The following is an 18,784-nucleotide window of genomic DNA, read 5'->3' as shown; positions in this document are numbered from 1 at the left end:
GCAGGTTGGCTCAGTGGTGCCTGATTAGAATAGAGAGGGATAATGGCGGCTTTTTGTAGGCACTATTAAACGGTCCAGCTTTTGTCAAATGAACGTCAAAAGTGTAATATGTTTTCTTCATTTAAGCTAACCCTTTCCTAACCTTAACCTAATTATCCTAATCTGCTGCGTAAATTATCCTAAACTGCTACGAAAAGTAAAATCTGACGTTAATTTTACAAAAACTGCAGTCCATCTAGCCATAACCCTATTAAACAGAGGCCAACTCCATGACTCGGTGGCCAAGGCCAATGTGGAAATTAATGCTAATGTCACATTTTGAGAATTTTGATGCATTTATTTAATCAAAACAAGTAAAAAGCAAACAATATGCTAATGTAACAGTATAACTTTAGACCGTCCCCTCGCCCTGACGCGAACCAGGAACCCTCTGCACACATCAACAACTGACACCCACGAAGCGTCGTTACCCATCGCTCCACAAAAGCCGCGGCCCTTGCAGAGCAAGGGGCAACACTACTTGTAGGTTTCAGAGCAAGTGACGTAACTGATTGAAACGCTAGTAGCGCGTACCCGCTAACTAGCTAGCCATTTCACATCCGTTACACTAACATGGACCCAAAGTCTCCTCTGAACATAGTTCAGGAACTGATAAAACAAGCACTATCCCGCTGAAGAGATATGTGATTGCATGCCTGGAGCAAAACAATATACTATCATTATGTTTTCGTTTGAGCTGTTAAGCAGAAAGCTAAGTAATTAGCTTTTTGGCAAACAGTAGCGTAGACTAGTTTTTACAATTTTATTTTACTCTTATTGTTATATATCCTGATGGCTAGTCACTTTACTCTGATGTCATGTACATATCTCCCTCAAATACCATGTACTTCTGCACATTAATCTGGTACTCCCTGTATATAGCGCCATTCTTGTCTATTTTATTTTATTCCTCTTGTGTTACTATTTTTGTTGGGAAGGGCTCGTAAGCAAGCAATTCACGGTCAAGTCTATACCAGTTGTATACGGCGCATGTGACAAATAACTTTTGATTTGATGGTTGGCGTAGTGAGGCGAAAAATGTTGTGGCTAATGTAGTTACATTTCTTACATATTTTGAGCACATAAAGGCTTCATAATTCATAAAGGTCATGTTAACTGACATATATTATCTCTTAGAACAAAACGTATAAGATCTCCTAAACCTGTGTTAATCTCAGACCTTATTTTCGGCGTATATCCCAAAACCCAAATATTTTCCCAATTCATTACATTTACATTTACATTTAAGTCATTTAGCAGACGCTCTTATCCAGAGCGACTTACAAATTGGTGCATTCACCTTATGATATCCAGTGGAACAGCCACTTTACAATAGTGCATCTAAATCTTTTAAGGGGGGGGGGGGGGGGGGGGGGGGAATGAAACAATTCATTCCCCCAATACAATGCACAAAGAAAATGCTAACTTATTTCCAGGTTTTAGAACCATAAATTGGCGAGCTCAATTATAAAACAGGTTGTTTGGATCCTGGATGCTGATTGGTTGATAGCAGGGAGCGATAGCAGGTAGTTATTCACCACAATCCCCGGGTAATGCCTATTAACAATACCATTTGAATTATCAATGCACATCCACTGTCCCACAGCCCAGGCATCCAATTAATAACCTTTATCTCCCCTGGACAAAAGTGTCTAGACATACACTACCGTTCATAAGTTTGGGGTCACTTAGAAATGTCCTTGTTTTTGAAAGAAAAGCAATTTTTTGGGGCTATTAAAATAACATAACATTTATAAGAAATAGCGTAGACTTTGTTAATGTTGTAAATGACTATTGTAGCTGGAAACGGCTGAATTTTAATGGAATATCTACATGGGCGTACAGAGGTCCATTATCAGCAACCATCACACCTGTGTTCCAAAGGCACGTTGTGTTAGCTAATTCAAGTTGATCATTTTAAAAGGTGAACTGATCATTACATAACCCTTTTGCAGTTATGTTAGCACAGCTGAAAACTGTTGTTCTGATTAAACAAGCAATAAAACTGGCCTTCTTTAGACTAGTTGAGTATCTGGAGCATCAGCATTTGTGGGTTCGATTACAGGCTCAAAATGGCCAGAAACAAAACACTTTCTTCTGAAACTCGTCAGTCTGTTATTGTTCTGAGAAATGAAGGCTATTCCATGTGAGAAATTGCCAAGAAACTGAAGATTTCGTACAATGCTGTGTACTACTCCCTTCACAGAACAGTGCAAATTGGCTCTAACCAGAATAGAAAGAGGAGTGGGAGGCCCCGGTGCACAACTGAGCAAGAGGACAAGTACATTAGAGTGTCTAGTTTGAGAAACAGACGCCTCACAAGTCCTCAACTGGCAACTTCATTAAATAGTACCCGCAAAACACCAGTCTCAACGTCAACAGTGAAGAGGCGATTCCGGGATGCTGGCCTTCTAGGCAGATTTCCTCTGTCCAGTGTCTGTGTTCTTATGCCCATCTTAATCTTTTATTTTTATTGGCCAGTCTGAGATATGGCTTTTTCTTTGCAACTCTTTAACTTTTACTTAAGTCATTTTCTATTAAGGTATCTTTACTTTTAGTCAAGTATGACAATTGGGTACCTTTTTCACCACTGGTCGTCGGTGATCAGGCCTAGCACCGTCGTGTCGTCTACAAACTTTGATGGTTTTGGAGTCGTGCGCAGCCACACAGTCGTGGGTCAACAGGGAGTACAGGAGGGGACTAAGCACCCACCCCTGAGGGGCCCCCGGGTTGAGGGTCAGTATGGCGGATGTATTGTTGCCCACCCTCACCACCTGGGGTCGTCCTGTCAGGAAGTCCAGGATCCAGTTGCAGAGGGCGGTGTTCAGTCCCTGATCCTTAGCTTAGTGATGAGCTTCTAAGGCACTATGGTGTTGAACACTGATTCACTGTAGTGAATTAACAGCATTCAGTCAATCAATTAAATGTATATATAAAGCCCTTTTTACATCAGCCGATGTCACAAAGTGCTATACAGAAACCCAGCCTAAAACCCCAAACAGCAAGCAATGCAGATGGAGAAGCACGGTGGCTAGGAAAAACTCCCTAGAAAGGCAGGAACCTAGGAAGAAACCTAGAGAGGAACCAGGCTCTGAGGGGTGGCCAGTCCTCTTCTGGCTTTGCCGGGTGGATATTATAGTAGAACATGGCCAAGATGTTCAAATGATTGCTGGATGATTATTTTTAAGTCTAATATTGCGGGCAATGGAGTTGCCAATGACTAGGGTTTTCAATTTGTCAGAGCTAATGGTGGGAGGCTTCGGCGGCTCAGACCCCATAACGGGTGGAGGAGAGACCAGAGAAGGCTCGGCCTCTGACTCCGACTCGTTGCTTAATGGGGAGAACCAGTTGAAAGTTTGTCGGCTGATTGAGCGACAGCGGTTGAGCATTCTGACAGCATTTCCTTCCAGAAGCCACGAGAAAATTGTCAGGCTGCGGGGACTGTGCGAGGGGATTTATACTACTATCTGTACTTATTGGTGGCACAGACACTGTTTCATCCTTTCCTACACTTAAATTACCATTGCCTGACGATTGCTTCTGAAGCTGGGCTTGCAGCACGACTATCCTCACCATAAGGCGATAGTTCTCCTGTATATTATGAGTACAGTGACTGCAATTAGATGGCATAATGTTAATGTTACTACTTAGCTTCGGCTGGTGGAAGTGCTGTAGAACCATGTCCAGATAAAGCATCCGGGGTGAAAAAGTTAAATGAAAAAAGTTGAGTGAGAGGAAAAATAAAAATGTAAAATGGTTATAATTTTTTTTTAAGTACAAACCGTAAAGTTGGCAGGTAGCAAAGTAACGTTAGCAACAATGTAGCAACAAACCGCACAGCAGCACGGAAACAAGTCTGGAAGTTGTGACCAGAAATGACAACACGAATCAATCACACAGCATTCTCACATAGCTGTTCCTTTTGTCCAGGTGGGAAAGGGCAGTGTGGAGTGCATTAGAGATTGCGTCATCTGTGGATGTGTTGAGGCGGCATGCGAATTGGAGAGAGTCCAGGGTGTCTGGGACGATGGTGTTGGTGTGAGTCATGACCAGCCTTTCAAAACATTTCATGGCATGGCTTCAAATGTGAGTGATACGGGGCAATAGTAATTTAGACAGGATACCTTGGTGTTCTTGGGCACAGGGACTATGGTGGTCTGCTTGAAACATGTAGGTATTACAGACTGGGTCAGGGAGAGATTGAAAATGTCAGTGAAGACACTTGCCAGCTGGTTTGCGCATACTGTGAGTACGTGTCCTGGTAGTCCATCTGGACCTGTGGCTTTGTGAATGTTAACCTGTTTAAAGGTCTTACTCACATCAGCTACACATCAGCTACGGAGAGCGTGGTCACACAGAACAGCTGGTGCTCTGACAAATGGTTCAATGTTGCTTGCCTCGAAGCGAGCATAGAACGCATTTTGCTCATCTGGTAGGCTCGCGTCACTGGGCAGCTCTCGGCTGGATTTCCCTTTGTAATCCGTGATAGTTTGCAAGCCCTGCCACATCTGATGAGCATCAGAGCCGGTGTAGTAGGATTCAATCTTACTCCTGTATTGACGCTTTGCCTGTTTGATGATTCATAGCAGGATTTCTTATAAGCGTCCGGGTTAGTGTCCCGCTCCTTTAAACATGCAAAGTCACTCACCCACCATTGCTGCTAAGTCACTCACCCACCATTGCTGCTAAGTCACTCACCCACCATTGCATGTTGTACCAAATGGTGGGTTGGACCCCGCTTTATATGCGCAGACAGCTACATTGGTATGTGTTCATTTACAAAGGCATTCTGGGTAAACTCCCTCTCTACCTCTAGCCTGCTCTCCTTCACCACCAGTAGTTACCAGATGCGGTCTACTAGGTGGTTGCTGCTTAAATTCCCCAGGGCTTTTACGAAGTTAGGCAAGACTGCCTTCTCCTATGTGCACCAGAGGCATGGAACAGGAAACAATCTAATGCTTCACCTAGATTTATTAGTGCTCCTCAATGCAAGATTGTGTGTTTCTGTAGACTGGATTGTGTTGTTGTTGTGCTGATTGTATCGTACGCATTATTTTTTGTTGTTGTAATGTTGTATTGATTGCTGCTGCCTTCTTGGCCAGGTATCCCTTGCTTCTCAATGGACTTTTCCTGGTTAAATAAATGCATGTGTACAGTCATGTAAGCCCTAAATGTACTCAGACAGACATGCAGATTAGACTTAGATTTTCTTTATTTAAATACAACCATTCTATCTGTAAACAACATAAGCTCTATACAAAATAGCTGGTTCCATAAAAAATAAGGGAAAAAAACTATATGGCTTGCAGAAACACAACCATTTCTTCAAGAGATATATGCACTGTTGCACTTGTACATTCTATTGAAGCAGCAATAAGCTAGAGATGCCCACATAAGGTGTTCGGGTGTGACAAAGTACAGTATCCAGAAGTAGCAGGTCCTCTATTTATGTGAGTATAAGTCATATTTTAAATCTTGTAGAAAATTTACAAACTTTTCAAATAATAATTAGGTATTTTTCTCTTGAATTATTTCCATTGTAACAAATGTGGGCCCACTTTTTCCCCAACTACATCCACTGTGAGCATAGAAATCTGTCCTAAAGGGTTTAAGAGCAGTGAAAATATTCTGCACTTATTCTCAAAAACTGATTTTAGAAATACAACATTTGTTCCAACCAACATCCAATTGCTTTATACCTGATCCTCAACACAACAGTAACTTTTCCAGAACAGTTCATTTTCAGTTTCAGTCCTTTGTCAAAATACATATTCTGATGGCAACAGAGATACTCACATAATATTGTCCTGGTCCAAATATCAAGATTGCACTGAGTGGGGCGTGGAGTATTTTAGTATTTCATTGAGAAGAGCGATGTCAGAAGTGACAGGGTGTCAGTCAGACAGACATTAAATAGGTCACACAATGATTTTATAACCAGTGAACAATGTTTAATCTTCTCAAAATTAGTTTTTATTGCCTGATTTATAATCCCCTTTTTGTGTGTCAATTGATTTATTCATAATGTCATTTATGATGACCTTTCTGATTTTTCATTAGACGTATGTGCAGTTTGGATTGGCAAAACACAAGTGAAATCCACTCTCTTGTTTACCCATGTTATTAAAATGGAGCTCTCCAAGAGAAAAACCACTCACAAAACGCTCACCTTTGTGTGTGAGAGTGTGTGTGTGTCTGAGAGAGCGAAAAAGAGTCAGGCAGACAGAAAGATAGACGAAGAAGAAGAGGGACAGAATATGGTTAGAGAAAGTCCAGCTTGTGGTCCATGTGTGGCTTGGATTTTTAATGGTATTAAGTCTCAGTTACCCCTGTAGCAGTTAGAATCCCTGATGAATGTTGTGGAAATTTTCACTAAATTGGAGTAGAATCGAGGGAGATCTGATTGATGTGGATTTATGTCAAGGAAAAGTAGGCTAGTCAGATTTACAAGTCCTAATTGCTGTGGAGCAATGTGACTTTCTATGAGTTTATAAATGAGAGCAGAGATAATATACCATGTTTGTCGTGTGAAGGATGACAAGAGTAAGTGACAGGAAATTATTTCCGTTGGTAAGGAGGCTCTTACAGAGATAGGCTACATGTTGCTGCCTGTTCCCTTCACGTTCAAAACTCATTGTTTGCTCACATTCTCAAAGTGAATTCTCAAGTTGTTTACTCTCAGGCTCTTTGGTGTGATATTGCACCTGTTGGTTTGAGTTCATCGTCGGCATAGAGATATTAGGGCCGTTGGAATTGCAAACTCCCCCTGTTGGAAGTTGTTGAAGTTTTAATGAAATTGGTTTTCCTCCAGGGAAGTTGTAGTGAGAATAGGAAGGAATGCTTAGATGACAGGCTCTTGCAATACAATTCTTCCAATACCGCTGAACAACACCATCCTGCATACTAATATAAATGCAAATCTAACATTTTCAAAGTCGATTAAGTCTAGTCAAGCCTTCTCTTCTTCAAGTCCCTGATGCCCAAAGTTCTGAAATAACGGTTTTAATCAATCTTATCCCATCAACATTCCACATAGTTAAAGCATTGTGACTACTGGGTTTGGAAAACAGCCAAGTGAAAGCGGGGGTAGATCAGAGAGAGCAGATGGGGCTGTCTGCAGCTAGTGGAAACTATAACACTGAGGACAAAGCAAAGGAACTAAATCTGTTTCAAAAGAACCAGCATCACTAGTACAATTAGACTGTGAGTCCCGGCAGTCAATATCTATCACATCAAATAGAGCACTCTGACAATAACACTCATATACATTAATCATTACCTTGATGAACTTTCATTTTCTGCTCCCACTATAAAAAGTGCTTCTGGAAGATATAAAACTGCTTTGGTTGAAAATAGAATTCAGATAAAATGAGGTCAAGAACAGATTGGGGTTTTTCAGAGAGCAAACCCTTTACAATATTACATTTACAGATTATGTTAGCGAACACGAAAACCCAGTCCTAGAGCAAACACATCTATGCACAATCTGAGAAAAAAAGAGATGGTGCTTGTTAAGGATAACAGGTAGTGCTGATATGAAGAGAACACACGATGATCCCATTCCCAATTACCCACAAAATAAATTAGTGAAGGCATGATAAAAGCTTTTCAGAGTCACCCAAATTCACTCTGGCAGGAAAGGAGGCCGAATGTGTCACACAAGCCACCCAAACATGGCGTCGATAGAGTGTCGAGGAGAAGCGGGTGGGCCAGACAACAACATTGAGAGGAGTGCCTACCAAGGCTGTGGTGGTTGTGCCGAGTGCCTTTGTTTTGACAGGAAGAGGCTACCAAGGTTTTGAGACCAGCCACAAATGGTTCCACTCCTCCAGTCAGAAGACTCGCAGCGCTCACGAGGCTGAGGCAGACATGCCCTCTCCTCACTGCACTGTGTGGTGTCAGCCGAACCACCAGTTTCTCCATGACACACTCTCGCTCTGTGGCTCCGTGTTCCACATTAAAGACCTGCCTACACAGCTGAGCTGACAGACCCATACGGTACTGTACTCTTTCTTGTTCAACCCCTCTCACCCCCTCTCTTGGTTTCTGCGAAAAAAATACCTTTCAAAACCACTTTGCATTGGTTTGGTATTCAGGTGGAATGGTTAATAGGTTTAGAATGTGACCTTGTTTGAGTTGTAAATGGGCTCATTCAAATTCACAAAGTGTTGTGTTTTTATATTTGTCAGGTTTGCCTACGGAAGCGTGAGCGTTGAAGTGAAAGATTAAAGGGAACAGTATTCACTGTACTCATACGCTTTGGTTCTTGGTAATGCATTGTTGTTCACTGACTGGCCAAAGGAACACTAGAAATAAATGATCTATGAAAGAGAAGAGAAATGTCACCTTCCATCCTCACACTGTGACATTGCCAGAAGTGTGGGATTGAAAATTGCATTAAAACTCAAATCCCTTTTGTGGCATGTCGCCATGTGAGAAGAAGGTTGTACTGTGAGACTGGCTAAATTCTGTATAATCCACAGTAATATGAAGGCCTCTGTCTGGTCTGACACAATCCAGCTGCCCTCCAACGATGACATCCTGTCAGGGACATCTGCCCCGAACACCACTGTCCCCATGGCAGCCGTGGAAACAGTCCTTGTCCCCATCGGGTTCCGTTACTTCCTATTTGGAATTGACTGTTGAAGAAGAAGGCTGTGCTATATGCAAACCTCAAAACACATAACCCCCTCATACTGATGTTCCAAGACAAGGGATAAATCAACAAAATACGTTAAATAAAGTGTGAGACCAATGATAGAGGCCATGTTTCCGATCGATGCACACTTCCAGGGTGGATGGAGGTCTCTGAAGAGTTGTCAGGGGGAGTAGCGACATCAGGGGTCCCTCAGTCGAGAAACTCTGCGGGCAGGCTCCGCGTACAGCGGGCCGAGCGGAACTTGAGCTCATGGTAGCACTGCACGAAGCTGTGGTAGATGAAGGTGATGGGCAGTGCCAGGAGCACGATGCCGCTCACCACGCACAGGCCACCCAGCACTCGCCCAGGCACGGTGATGGGGTACATGTCTCCATAGCCCACAGTGGTCATGGAGATAATAACCCACCAACAGGCGGCGGGAATGCTGGCGTAGTCCTCGTTCGGCGACTCCAGGTCCAGGCCATGCTCCAGCAGCTGGGCTAGAGCACTGAAGATGGCCATAGGCACGCAGATAAACAGCAGCAGCATCACCATTTCCCGGTAGCAGCGACTCAGTGTTAGCCCCAGAGTCTGCAGGCCCAGGAAGTGACGGGCCAGCTTGATCACCCAGAAGATGCGCATCATGCGCAGAACGCGCAGGGTGACGCCCGCCCGCTGAAGCTGGGAGTTCTCCCCTGTCAGCATCGTCATGGAGATGGAGATGTAGTAGGGCGTGATGGCCAGTAGGTCGATGATGTTGAGGGGCCGTTTGACAAACTCACACTTGTCCCGCGACACGATGAAGCGCACAATGCACTCAGCGGTGAACCAGCCGATACACACAGCCTCGATGATCCTGTGGGAGGGAGAACCAGGCAGAGTTACCGTGAGCATGAGAGCTGGAAATTCCACTGTAGGTCTACACACTACTGTATATCTACAAGCAATGGACTGCAGACATTACACTCTTACAATAAAAAGTTGCTACGTAGAATCCATTTTGGTTTCTGGTAGAACCTTTTCACTGAAGGGTTCTTAAATGGTTTCTTGAGGGTTAGGGCCTATTCGTTGGGTGAAAGTGTTTTGAAACAAAAAAAAGGGTTAGCCTACAGCAGTGTTTCCCAACTCCTGTCCTTGGATACCCCCAACAGCACACATTTTTGTTGTAGCCCCAGAAAAACTCACCTGATTCAACTCATTGAGGGCTTGATGATTAGTTGACAAGTTGAATCAGGTGTGCTTGTCTGGGGCTTTAACAAACATGTGTGCTGTTGGGGGTACTCAAGGACTTGAGTTGGGAAACACTGGTCTACAGGGAAAGCCTTTATTAACCCTTTTTTTCTGGTTGAATCAACATTGTTTCCATGTAATCTCAACCAAAAACAATCTATGTGATGACGTTGAATCAACGTGGAAAACTGATTGGATTTGCAAAAAGTCATCAACAAAAGGGCATTTAGTCTTTTTTTCAACCAACTTTTAACCTAAGTCCAATGACATGGTGCCATTTTTTTGTTGATTTCACGTTGAATTGACAATGGTTGACAACTCAACCAAATGTAAATCAAAACTAGACGTTGAACTGACGTCTGTGCCCAGTGGGATATGACTTATGGACGCTCTTACATTTTGATGCAATAAATTGATTCTTGATATTCTAACATTTTCACATTGTAATCCTGGTCATTTTGACATCGTAATCCTGTTGTAATTTACCAACCTGACCACCTGAATTTCTTTATGCCAGAACCTGCAGAAGATATTCTGCGTTTTTAAGTGAGGTTGTAATTTACAGTATTATATTTGGCGCCATACTTTGCCTTATTAACTAAGCTACATAGTGAGAAACAACCCTCAGACTGACGTAATCACATGATCATTTACAATGTTCTCAAGTAAACTGATTTGAAAACATATAACAGCAGCAAATGTCAAATCAAAGTAGCATGCTCATTTTTTACTTTCATTTGATTCTGAGACCATTCCTGGGTCTGGACATTATAGACAAATGTATTGCAGCTCAGTGTGTACAGAATACTCCAGGCAAGAATATGGTAGAGGCATACTGATAAGGGATTTTAGAGGCTTCTTTTCCACCTTAATTATACCATGAATTAAAGGCAAGTTAGACTTGGTTGAGACTGAGCCCTGAGTATGCCTATTAGGTGTAGAGCGCGTGAGGACAGACTGCCACAATTGACCAGAGTAGAGGTAGGGCTGTAATGAGGGATTGCAGTCAGCTAGTCAAAAGTCAGTTACAGTTTAGTCCATCAAAATATGCTGTTGTCAAATGCTGATGTACAGTGCCTTGCAAAAGTATTCATTCCCATTGGTGTTTTTTCTATTTTGTTGCATTACAACCTGTAATTTAAAGGGATTTTTATTTGGATTTCATGTAATGGACATACACAAAATAGTCAAATTCGGTGAAGTGAAATGAAAAAAAATAACTTTAAAAAAAAAGTTTAAAAAAAAAAGTGGTGCGTGCATATGTATTCACCCCCTTTGCTATGAAGCTCCTAAATAAGATCTGGTGCAACCAATTACCTTTAGAAGTCACATAATTAGTTAGATTGCACACAGGTGGACTTTATTTAAGTGTCACATGATCTGTCACACGATCTCAGTATTTTTACACCTGTTCTGAAAGGCCCCAGAGTCTGCAACACCACTAAGCATGGGGCACCACCAAGCAAGCGGCACCATGAAGACCAAGGAGCTCTCAAAACAGGTCAGGGACAAAGTTGTGGAGAAGTACAGATCAGAGTTGGGTAAAAAAAAAAGTTCAGAAACTTTGAACATCCCTCGGAGCACCATTAAATCCATTATTAAAAAATGGAAAGAATATGGCACCACAACAAACCTGCCAAGAGACGGCCGCCCACCAAAACTCAAAAGACCATGCAAGGAGGGCATTAATCAGAGAGGCAACAAAGATACCAAAGATAACCCTGAAGGATCTGCAAAGCTCCACAGCGGAGATTGGAGTATCTATCCATAGGACCTCTAAGCCGTACACGCCACAGAGCTGGGCTTTACGGAAATGGCCAGAGAAAAGCCATTGCTTAAAGAAAAATAAGCAAACATGTTTGGTGTTCGCCAAAATGCATGTGGGAGACTCCCCAAAAATATGGAAGAAGGTACTCTGTTCAGATGAGACTAAAATTTAGCTTTTTGGCCGTCAAGGAAAACGCTATGTCTGGTGCAAACCCAACACCTCTCATCACCCCAAGAACACCATCCCCACAGTGAAGCATGGTGGTGGCAGCAGCATCATGCTGTGGGGATGTATTTCATTGGCAGGGACTGGGAAACTGGTCAGAATTGAAGGAATGATGAATGGCGCTAAATCCAGGGAAATTGTTGAGGGAAACCCGTTTGTCTTCCAGAGATTTGAGACTGGGACGGAGGTTCACCTTCCAGCAGGACAATGACCCTAAGCATACTGCTAAAGCAACACTCGAGTGGTTTAAGGGGAATCATTTAAAAGGATTGGCTCTACAAAGAATTGACTTTGGGGGGGGGTGAATAGTTATACACGCTCAAGTTCTGTTTTTTTGCCTTATTTCTTGTATGTTTCACAATCCAAAATATTTTGCATCTTCAAAGTGGTAGGCATGTTGTGTGAATCAAATAATACAAACCCCCCCAAAAATGTATTTTAATTTAGTGCATCCTAAGTTGCTTGAGTACAATGTGAGTACCCTTTACTGTATTACCTTGGGACAACTGGCATTTGTGACATCATGCTCACTTAAAAACATTTGCCCATTTAAAAGGGAAACAAATCAGATACAACCATAACCTCCCACCACTGGCTTAGAACAATACCTACCTGCATTGCCTACAACTACACACACACACACACACACACACACACACACACACACACACACACACACACACACACACACACACACACACACACACACACACACACACACACACACACACACACACTGATAGTGTTGGGTGCCTTTCAGGTACCAATACCTTGAGAGCGGTCCGCGTGGCAGTCATGGATACAAGACAGACACACAGGTTAAAGAGCAGAGTGAGAGCAGACAAGAAAGGGATGACAAACAGCTCTGTAGACAAATGGACAGAAGTATTGGCTGACACACAGTTATATGTATTGATACATGGCTAAATTTGATTGATTCATGTTCTGATCTCCTTCAAAACATTGAAAGTAAACATGAGTCTTTAAAAAAGTAGACATGAAACTGAGTGTATTACACCAAGAAACAGCCATACATAATTATTTGTACCTGTCTCCTTGACAGTCTCCTATGATAAAGGTAGGCGTACTCTACCTGAAATCAGCACATTGGACAGGTACTGCAGGCTACCACTAAAAATCAGCACTGTGGACAGGTCCTGAGTATTATAGTAGGCTACCTCTAAAATCAGTGCCTTGGAGAGGTACTGTCAGATGCCACTAAAATCAGTACTTGGAGAGGTACTGTAGGATGCCACTAAAATCAGCAACTTGGACAGTTACCGATACATACGCGCTCATCCAAAAAGGGAGCCGAGACAGTCACAACTAATTTACATGTACTGCCTTAATCTAAATGTATCACTGTAAACATGTGTTGTCTGTAACAAGAGAGGCAATGCTCCAACTTGTTAAGTTCTTCAGCCTCTCTTGTGTTAAAGACTATGACGACTTAGGGCTGAAAGATAAAATGCATGACAAAAACGACAATAGTGCAAGGGACAGTGGTGCTTCTGGCAATGAACATTTAGATTGAACACCTTTAAGTGTCCGTATAGTATAATATGTCATATTGTAATGACAATTGGCCAACATACAAAATGGAGACTTTGGCACATGAAATGTGTTGTTCACTTGGTAGGATCAGACCAGAAGCTCCCTTGACATTTAACTTTAATAAACATTCAGCTCATCCTCTGCCCCCTTCCCCACAGGGGTTCTTACAATCTGTTGCCAGGAGACCATGTGGTAGGGGACCAGGGCCGTTTCCAGCATTTTGGGGGCCCTAAGCAAGATTTGGTTGCCCTCCCCCCCACCTCATGGCCAAAACATTTTAGTGGTCCCCTTCTTGGCGGTGGAGAGAAAATGTGCAGCTCTACACATTTTGCCATGGTATGGAGATCAAATGTAGCAGTTTTAATGCTCATTTCCTGCAGCAAGGTGAAATAATAAAATAATTAAAAAAAAGAGTTCTATAATAAGGACATTGAGAAGATTTTGCAGTTTTAAAGCTCATTTCCTGCAATTCTACACAGTTTGCCATGACTTATTCCATGTTTATATGATATTGTATCTGAATGAGAATAACTAACAAAATCAATGAGTACTCCCTGGTGGTTAGGGCCCCTGGCCACGTCAGTAATTCGGCCACGATTACTACAAGGTTTAGATAGCTGGCTAGACCAATTTACTTAGCAATCTATAAAATATAAGCTGACATGGGCTAATTGAGTGACTGTCAGTGAATTACATTACCAAGAGGAAAGCTGCTGATGCACAACCAAATTTTGAAATTGCACAGGATTCTACTATCCTAACCAACAGTAAGTTGAGACCCTGACTGGCTTCTAAAAATAATAATAATAGTATATAATATATACATAGTTTTTTCCCTAACATTTGGTTGGGGCCGCCCTAGCGGCCATTTATGTTGCTTTGAAATGGCATTGTCGGGGACTACTAAATAGTAGGCCCAGTGGTGTAGTTGAGGGAAAACCCACCGTTTGCAGGAAAATGCATTGAAAGTAGGCCTATAGAGAGCGCTACTTGTTTTCACCAAGACAGGCAATGACAGTTTACAAACCTATTTTTTCCCAGATTTATGTTGAAATTGGACATCTAGCCATGTCCTGAGGACATCAGGAAATGCCTTCAAAACTAGCCATAGGGGCAACAGTGTGTAATGGCATTGTGGACGGGTGTAATCCCATGACTCTGGATCAGAAGGTTGCGTGTTCGATCCCAATCATGAACACAGGATTGAAATGTTTGGTTTTAACCCTATCCCTTACCTTAACCATTTGGAATGAGTGCCTAAACAGAATGTTTTAACCCTATCCCAAACCTTAACCATTCAGAATGAATGTTAAACTTAAAGCTGCAATATGTAATTTTTTGGGAGATCAGATCTGTTCTATGTACGCTATTTCTATGCTTCCCATCCCATCCAGTTTCGTTTTTGCATCTTTTACTTTCGGTTTTGTACACCAGCTTCAAACAGCTGAAAATACAATATTTTTGGTAATGGAAAACATATTTCACAGCGGTTTAGATGGTACAGTGATTCTCTAAACTATAATTGCTTGTTTTGTCACAAACTGAAATTAGGTGAACTATTTAAAAAAATTGCAACCAGGAAATGGCAGAGCGATTTCTGAATAGTGCATCTTTAAGGTTTAATGTTTGATGTTTAATGCACTTAAACTTATTTTAATGCTTAAACTTAATGTAATGTTTTAACTCCATTCCCAAACCTCAACCCTCAACTTAACCATTCGGAATGAGTGCCTTATCTTAACCCTTAACTTGGTTCCATTCCAGCCATTACAATGAGCCCGTCCTCCTATAGCTCCTCCCACCAGCCTCCACTGTATTATATGCAGAATACAACAATATACATTCTAAATTAGTGTTGGTAGGCCTATGTCACATCAGCTGAAATAAAACGTTGTGCAGTCTTGTGGTCCTTACAAGTTACAAGTCCATTGAGAAGTAGAGTATTGATCCTATGTAATGTAACAACATCGCAGGCAATCAAATAACGGAGAAATCTGGAAATATATAATAAAAAATAGGACATAGATACCCGGAAGGATGCTCTAAAGAGTCTGGGTTGTACCGGTGTTCCTCCACGCTGTTGTTCTCAGCGGTTTTCCAATCTGGCAAAGTACTCACACAAAGCATCACCATGGACACTAAAACAAATATAACGGACACTGAGGCCAAGATTTGTGCTGCGACTGATGAAGTCGGCTCCTCAAAAGTACTTCTCATTCTCTCCAGCCACTTGGACTCCTCTCTCTCCGTGACCACGCGAGTCACCAAATTCTCTCCCTTCAACTCTTCCTCGAGTTTGACTTCCTCCTCGGAGAAGTTAATGTACGAGTCGGACATCTTATTGTCCAGTCTCCGCTGGCAGCAAAACTCCAAGTGTGAGCTCTCCAGTCCCCAGTAAATCATCTCGTTATAGAATGATAGCTCGCACATCTGCGGGACGAACCGTAGCTTCCCGTACTTCACGTACAGCATGATGAAACAAAAAGCCTCCGAGTGCCTATCAAAGAAAAACTCGTTCCGTTCCCGATCGTAGTCGTCACACACTTCCAGTACTTCTTTCTCCGATGCGCATTTGTGCAAACGGCTCACTCTGCTCAGAGGGAAATCCTTTATCACATCCTTAGGGAACGCATATTTTGTGCCACCCACATTAAGGATACAGATGCTCTTCCCAAACTTCATCTTCCAATTGTTGACAGGTGTTTGCAAAGTACTGAAAAAGGCACCCTCTGCGATTTATACAGCGCCAAAAGGCACCCGTTCCTTATACAACCATCATGCGTTATCCCTCTCTAAGTCCAATATAGGAGTCAATACGTCGTCATTGTGTTTGGCCGCTATTATTAGCTTTCTTTTGTTATTATCCTTCTGAGAGAGATCTGACCGACTGGAGCTTTCTTGAAGACCATGCAACAGAGCGCACTCGCCGTTTGCACCTGACTCCTTTCGCACGTCATGGTGTTCTGAGCGCCTGTAGCTCAAGTGTCCAAACCAACTAGTCCTCCGTGTGCAGATCCGAGTAGTGTCACACGGGTCTCTCGCTCACACACACCCCCCCCCCCACACACACACACACACACACACACACACACACACACACACACACACACACACACACACACACACACAATTCTAGCTTGTATGGCTCCCTGGGCGTACCCCCCCCCCCAAAAAAATGCACCATTCTGCACTAACTGTAATTTTATTCAGGCATTTGGAACACAAATAAATATTCATAACATTTAAAACTATATAAATATAAAAATTATACACAAAAATAAGACTCATAAATATAAAAAATAAGTAACTAAGACAAATAGAAACAAATGTGTGTTGATTTGGCACTCGAGCATCAATACATTACCCATCCCCCAACACTGTCAACCAAGAGTCAAGACTAAACCAATTCACCTTGGTGGTGTGCAGACTGGTTTTATATTATTCTTATCGATTTCGCACAAACCAGATAAAATGCAACAATATGTCTGTGAAACAATATAGTCAAAGTATTATAAATGAATTGTGTTTTTTTTGGTAGTGACTGATTAGTAAAATCAGTCACACTGACTGATTTTACTAATTGTTACTGTAAAACATGGAACTGAAATCCCACAGTACCAATACACGGACTGGATTATGGTATAATGTTCACTACATTACATCGGGATAGATTTCTTTAAACTTTTACAGTATTCAGTTTTATTGGTAAAAATATTATAAATATAGGCCTAATCACAGTATGCCCTGGTGCCTTTATGTGCTGTTTGACAAATTACTTATCATTAAATTGGCATATAACTTGATCCTTTTGTCAATAGGAATTATGCAGCGCCACATTATCACAATGTATGGGGTAAGGAATCTAGGGCCACATAAAAAAAAATCTGTAGGCTTATTAATGGATGATTGCGTTCCTCTTCAGATCCCTGAGATATTCATCTTTAACAGTATCACAGCAAGAGGGAGGGAGCCTGTTGCCACAGTTGAGGAGGTATCCTGGAAAAATACAGTGTAAGAAACAGATTTGTAGGCACTCACAAGCTGCAGGGCACTCGGAGATTCAGCACCATAAGTGAACTGAGTCGGCACCTGTTCCTGGGAGAATCCTATTTAATGGAAGTATAAGCCTAAACAGAAAGACAAAGTCTGGTAGGGGAATATAGAAATTCTTCCTATTGAACAGGGACCTTGTAGCCAAAGACAGTAGGCTACAGTATGAAGAGAGGCTTCTACAGTTTCTCGAATATAAATACCCAATTACACTTGTAGGTGAAGTCATGGCCATGTTGGCTAGCTAAACTCATGCGTAGGAACACTTCGTGTCTGTCTCGCGCCGAACTGCGCACGTGCAGGCAGTCAAATCAAAGGCACTGCTTCGATATAAAGTTGTTTTTGACGAAAATGAAAATGTTAGTTTGTCACGTTCACGAGGTTGGAGTAAAATCATGTTCAACTACTTAACACATTGGCTCGAGTCTAGGTTTTGCCTTTAGATTGAGAAAAGTAACTATAAGAAAAAAATGAGCTGTTCTCTCATTGACTTCTCAAACCCCAATTCCCGACCTGGTCTGTTTGGGCTGTTTTGCAAGCGTTTCCGAAAGCGTTTCCGAAAGTCTCGTGGTGTTACGCCCCTGGGTTTATAAACTCTGTGTTGTAGCAATGGTAAGGGCTGAAATGTTGCAGAAGGCAGGTAGGATCAGGTGCAAGTTGTGCTTTTATTTACAGATGACGATGGTGATCCAGACATTCAATTGAGATATTTGCAAATAATCCCAAGTATATATTTACAAACTTCTCAATAATACTTCCGTGAAAAAAGAGAGAAAATGAATAGGAACAGGCAAATCTGTCTATTCCTTTAAGACTAGGGTTGAATATTTTCCCGGTATTTTACAAATGTACCACGCCTAGAATAAAGACATTTTGTCCCGGGTAACCCGGTATTTCCCGCCAAAACCGGAAGTGTCATTCAAAAGCATTATGAACCATATAAATATGTCTGGATTTGATTAGAGCTTTAATCATGCAAATTAAAATATGATGCTACCTGAACCCGATGTTGTATTAAATGTATTAAATACATTTAATGAGCCCTACATTAACGACATTTAATTAGCCCAAGCCCAAATGATTGTGCCATTGTCCAATATATAAATTATATAGGCTACTGCACATTACACACAACAGAAAAACATAAAAGCCCATAGATGTAGCTAGCTATATGTTCTCTTTGGTAAAATGAAGCTAGCTCCAGTAGGCTAATCCTTTTGAGTGTGAACTGTATTACTGTACTGTAATGTATTATATGGACTGGAACTATGCACATAATT

At 41.9% G+C, this 18,784-nt stretch overlaps 1 protein-coding gene across 1 annotated transcript; it reads right to left on the bottom strand.

Moving 5' to 3' along the window:
• Positions 1-5,239: 5,239 nt before the first annotated feature.
• Positions 5,240-16,394, bottom strand: LOC120017562 (potassium voltage-gated channel subfamily G member 3-like). Its single transcript, XM_038960404.1, has 2 exons — positions 15,484-16,394; positions 5,240-9,533 (listed from the first exon to the last, which is right to left on the bottom strand). Exons 1-2 carry the CDS (start codon positions 16,134-16,136, stop codon positions 8,888-8,890), a joined length of 1,299 nt encoding a protein of 432 aa, XP_038816332.1. The 5' UTR covers positions 16,137-16,394; the 3' UTR covers positions 5,240-8,887.
• Between the last annotated feature and the right edge of the window lie 2,390 nt (positions 16,395-18,784).

The sequence above is a fragment of the Salvelinus namaycush genome, chromosome 22, assembly GCF_016432855.1.
Source record: "Salvelinus namaycush isolate Seneca chromosome 22, SaNama_1.0, whole genome shotgun sequence".
In the NCBI taxonomy this organism is placed as follows: Eukaryota; Metazoa; Chordata; class Actinopteri; order Salmoniformes; family Salmonidae; genus Salvelinus; species Salvelinus namaycush.
This window is presented reverse-complemented; position numbering and strand designations above follow the sequence as displayed.

Bases quoted from the DNA above. Each gene is read 5' to 3' on its own strand.
- LOC120017562 (XM_038960404.1), bottom strand. From the start codon at position 16,136: ATGAAGTTTGGGAAGAGCATCTGTATCCTTAATGTGGGTGGCACAAAA. The intron at 9,534-15,483 runs GTATCTATGTCC...TCCCTCCCACAG, and splicing joins TCTTTAGAGCATCCTTCCGG to GATCATCGAGGCTGTGTGTA.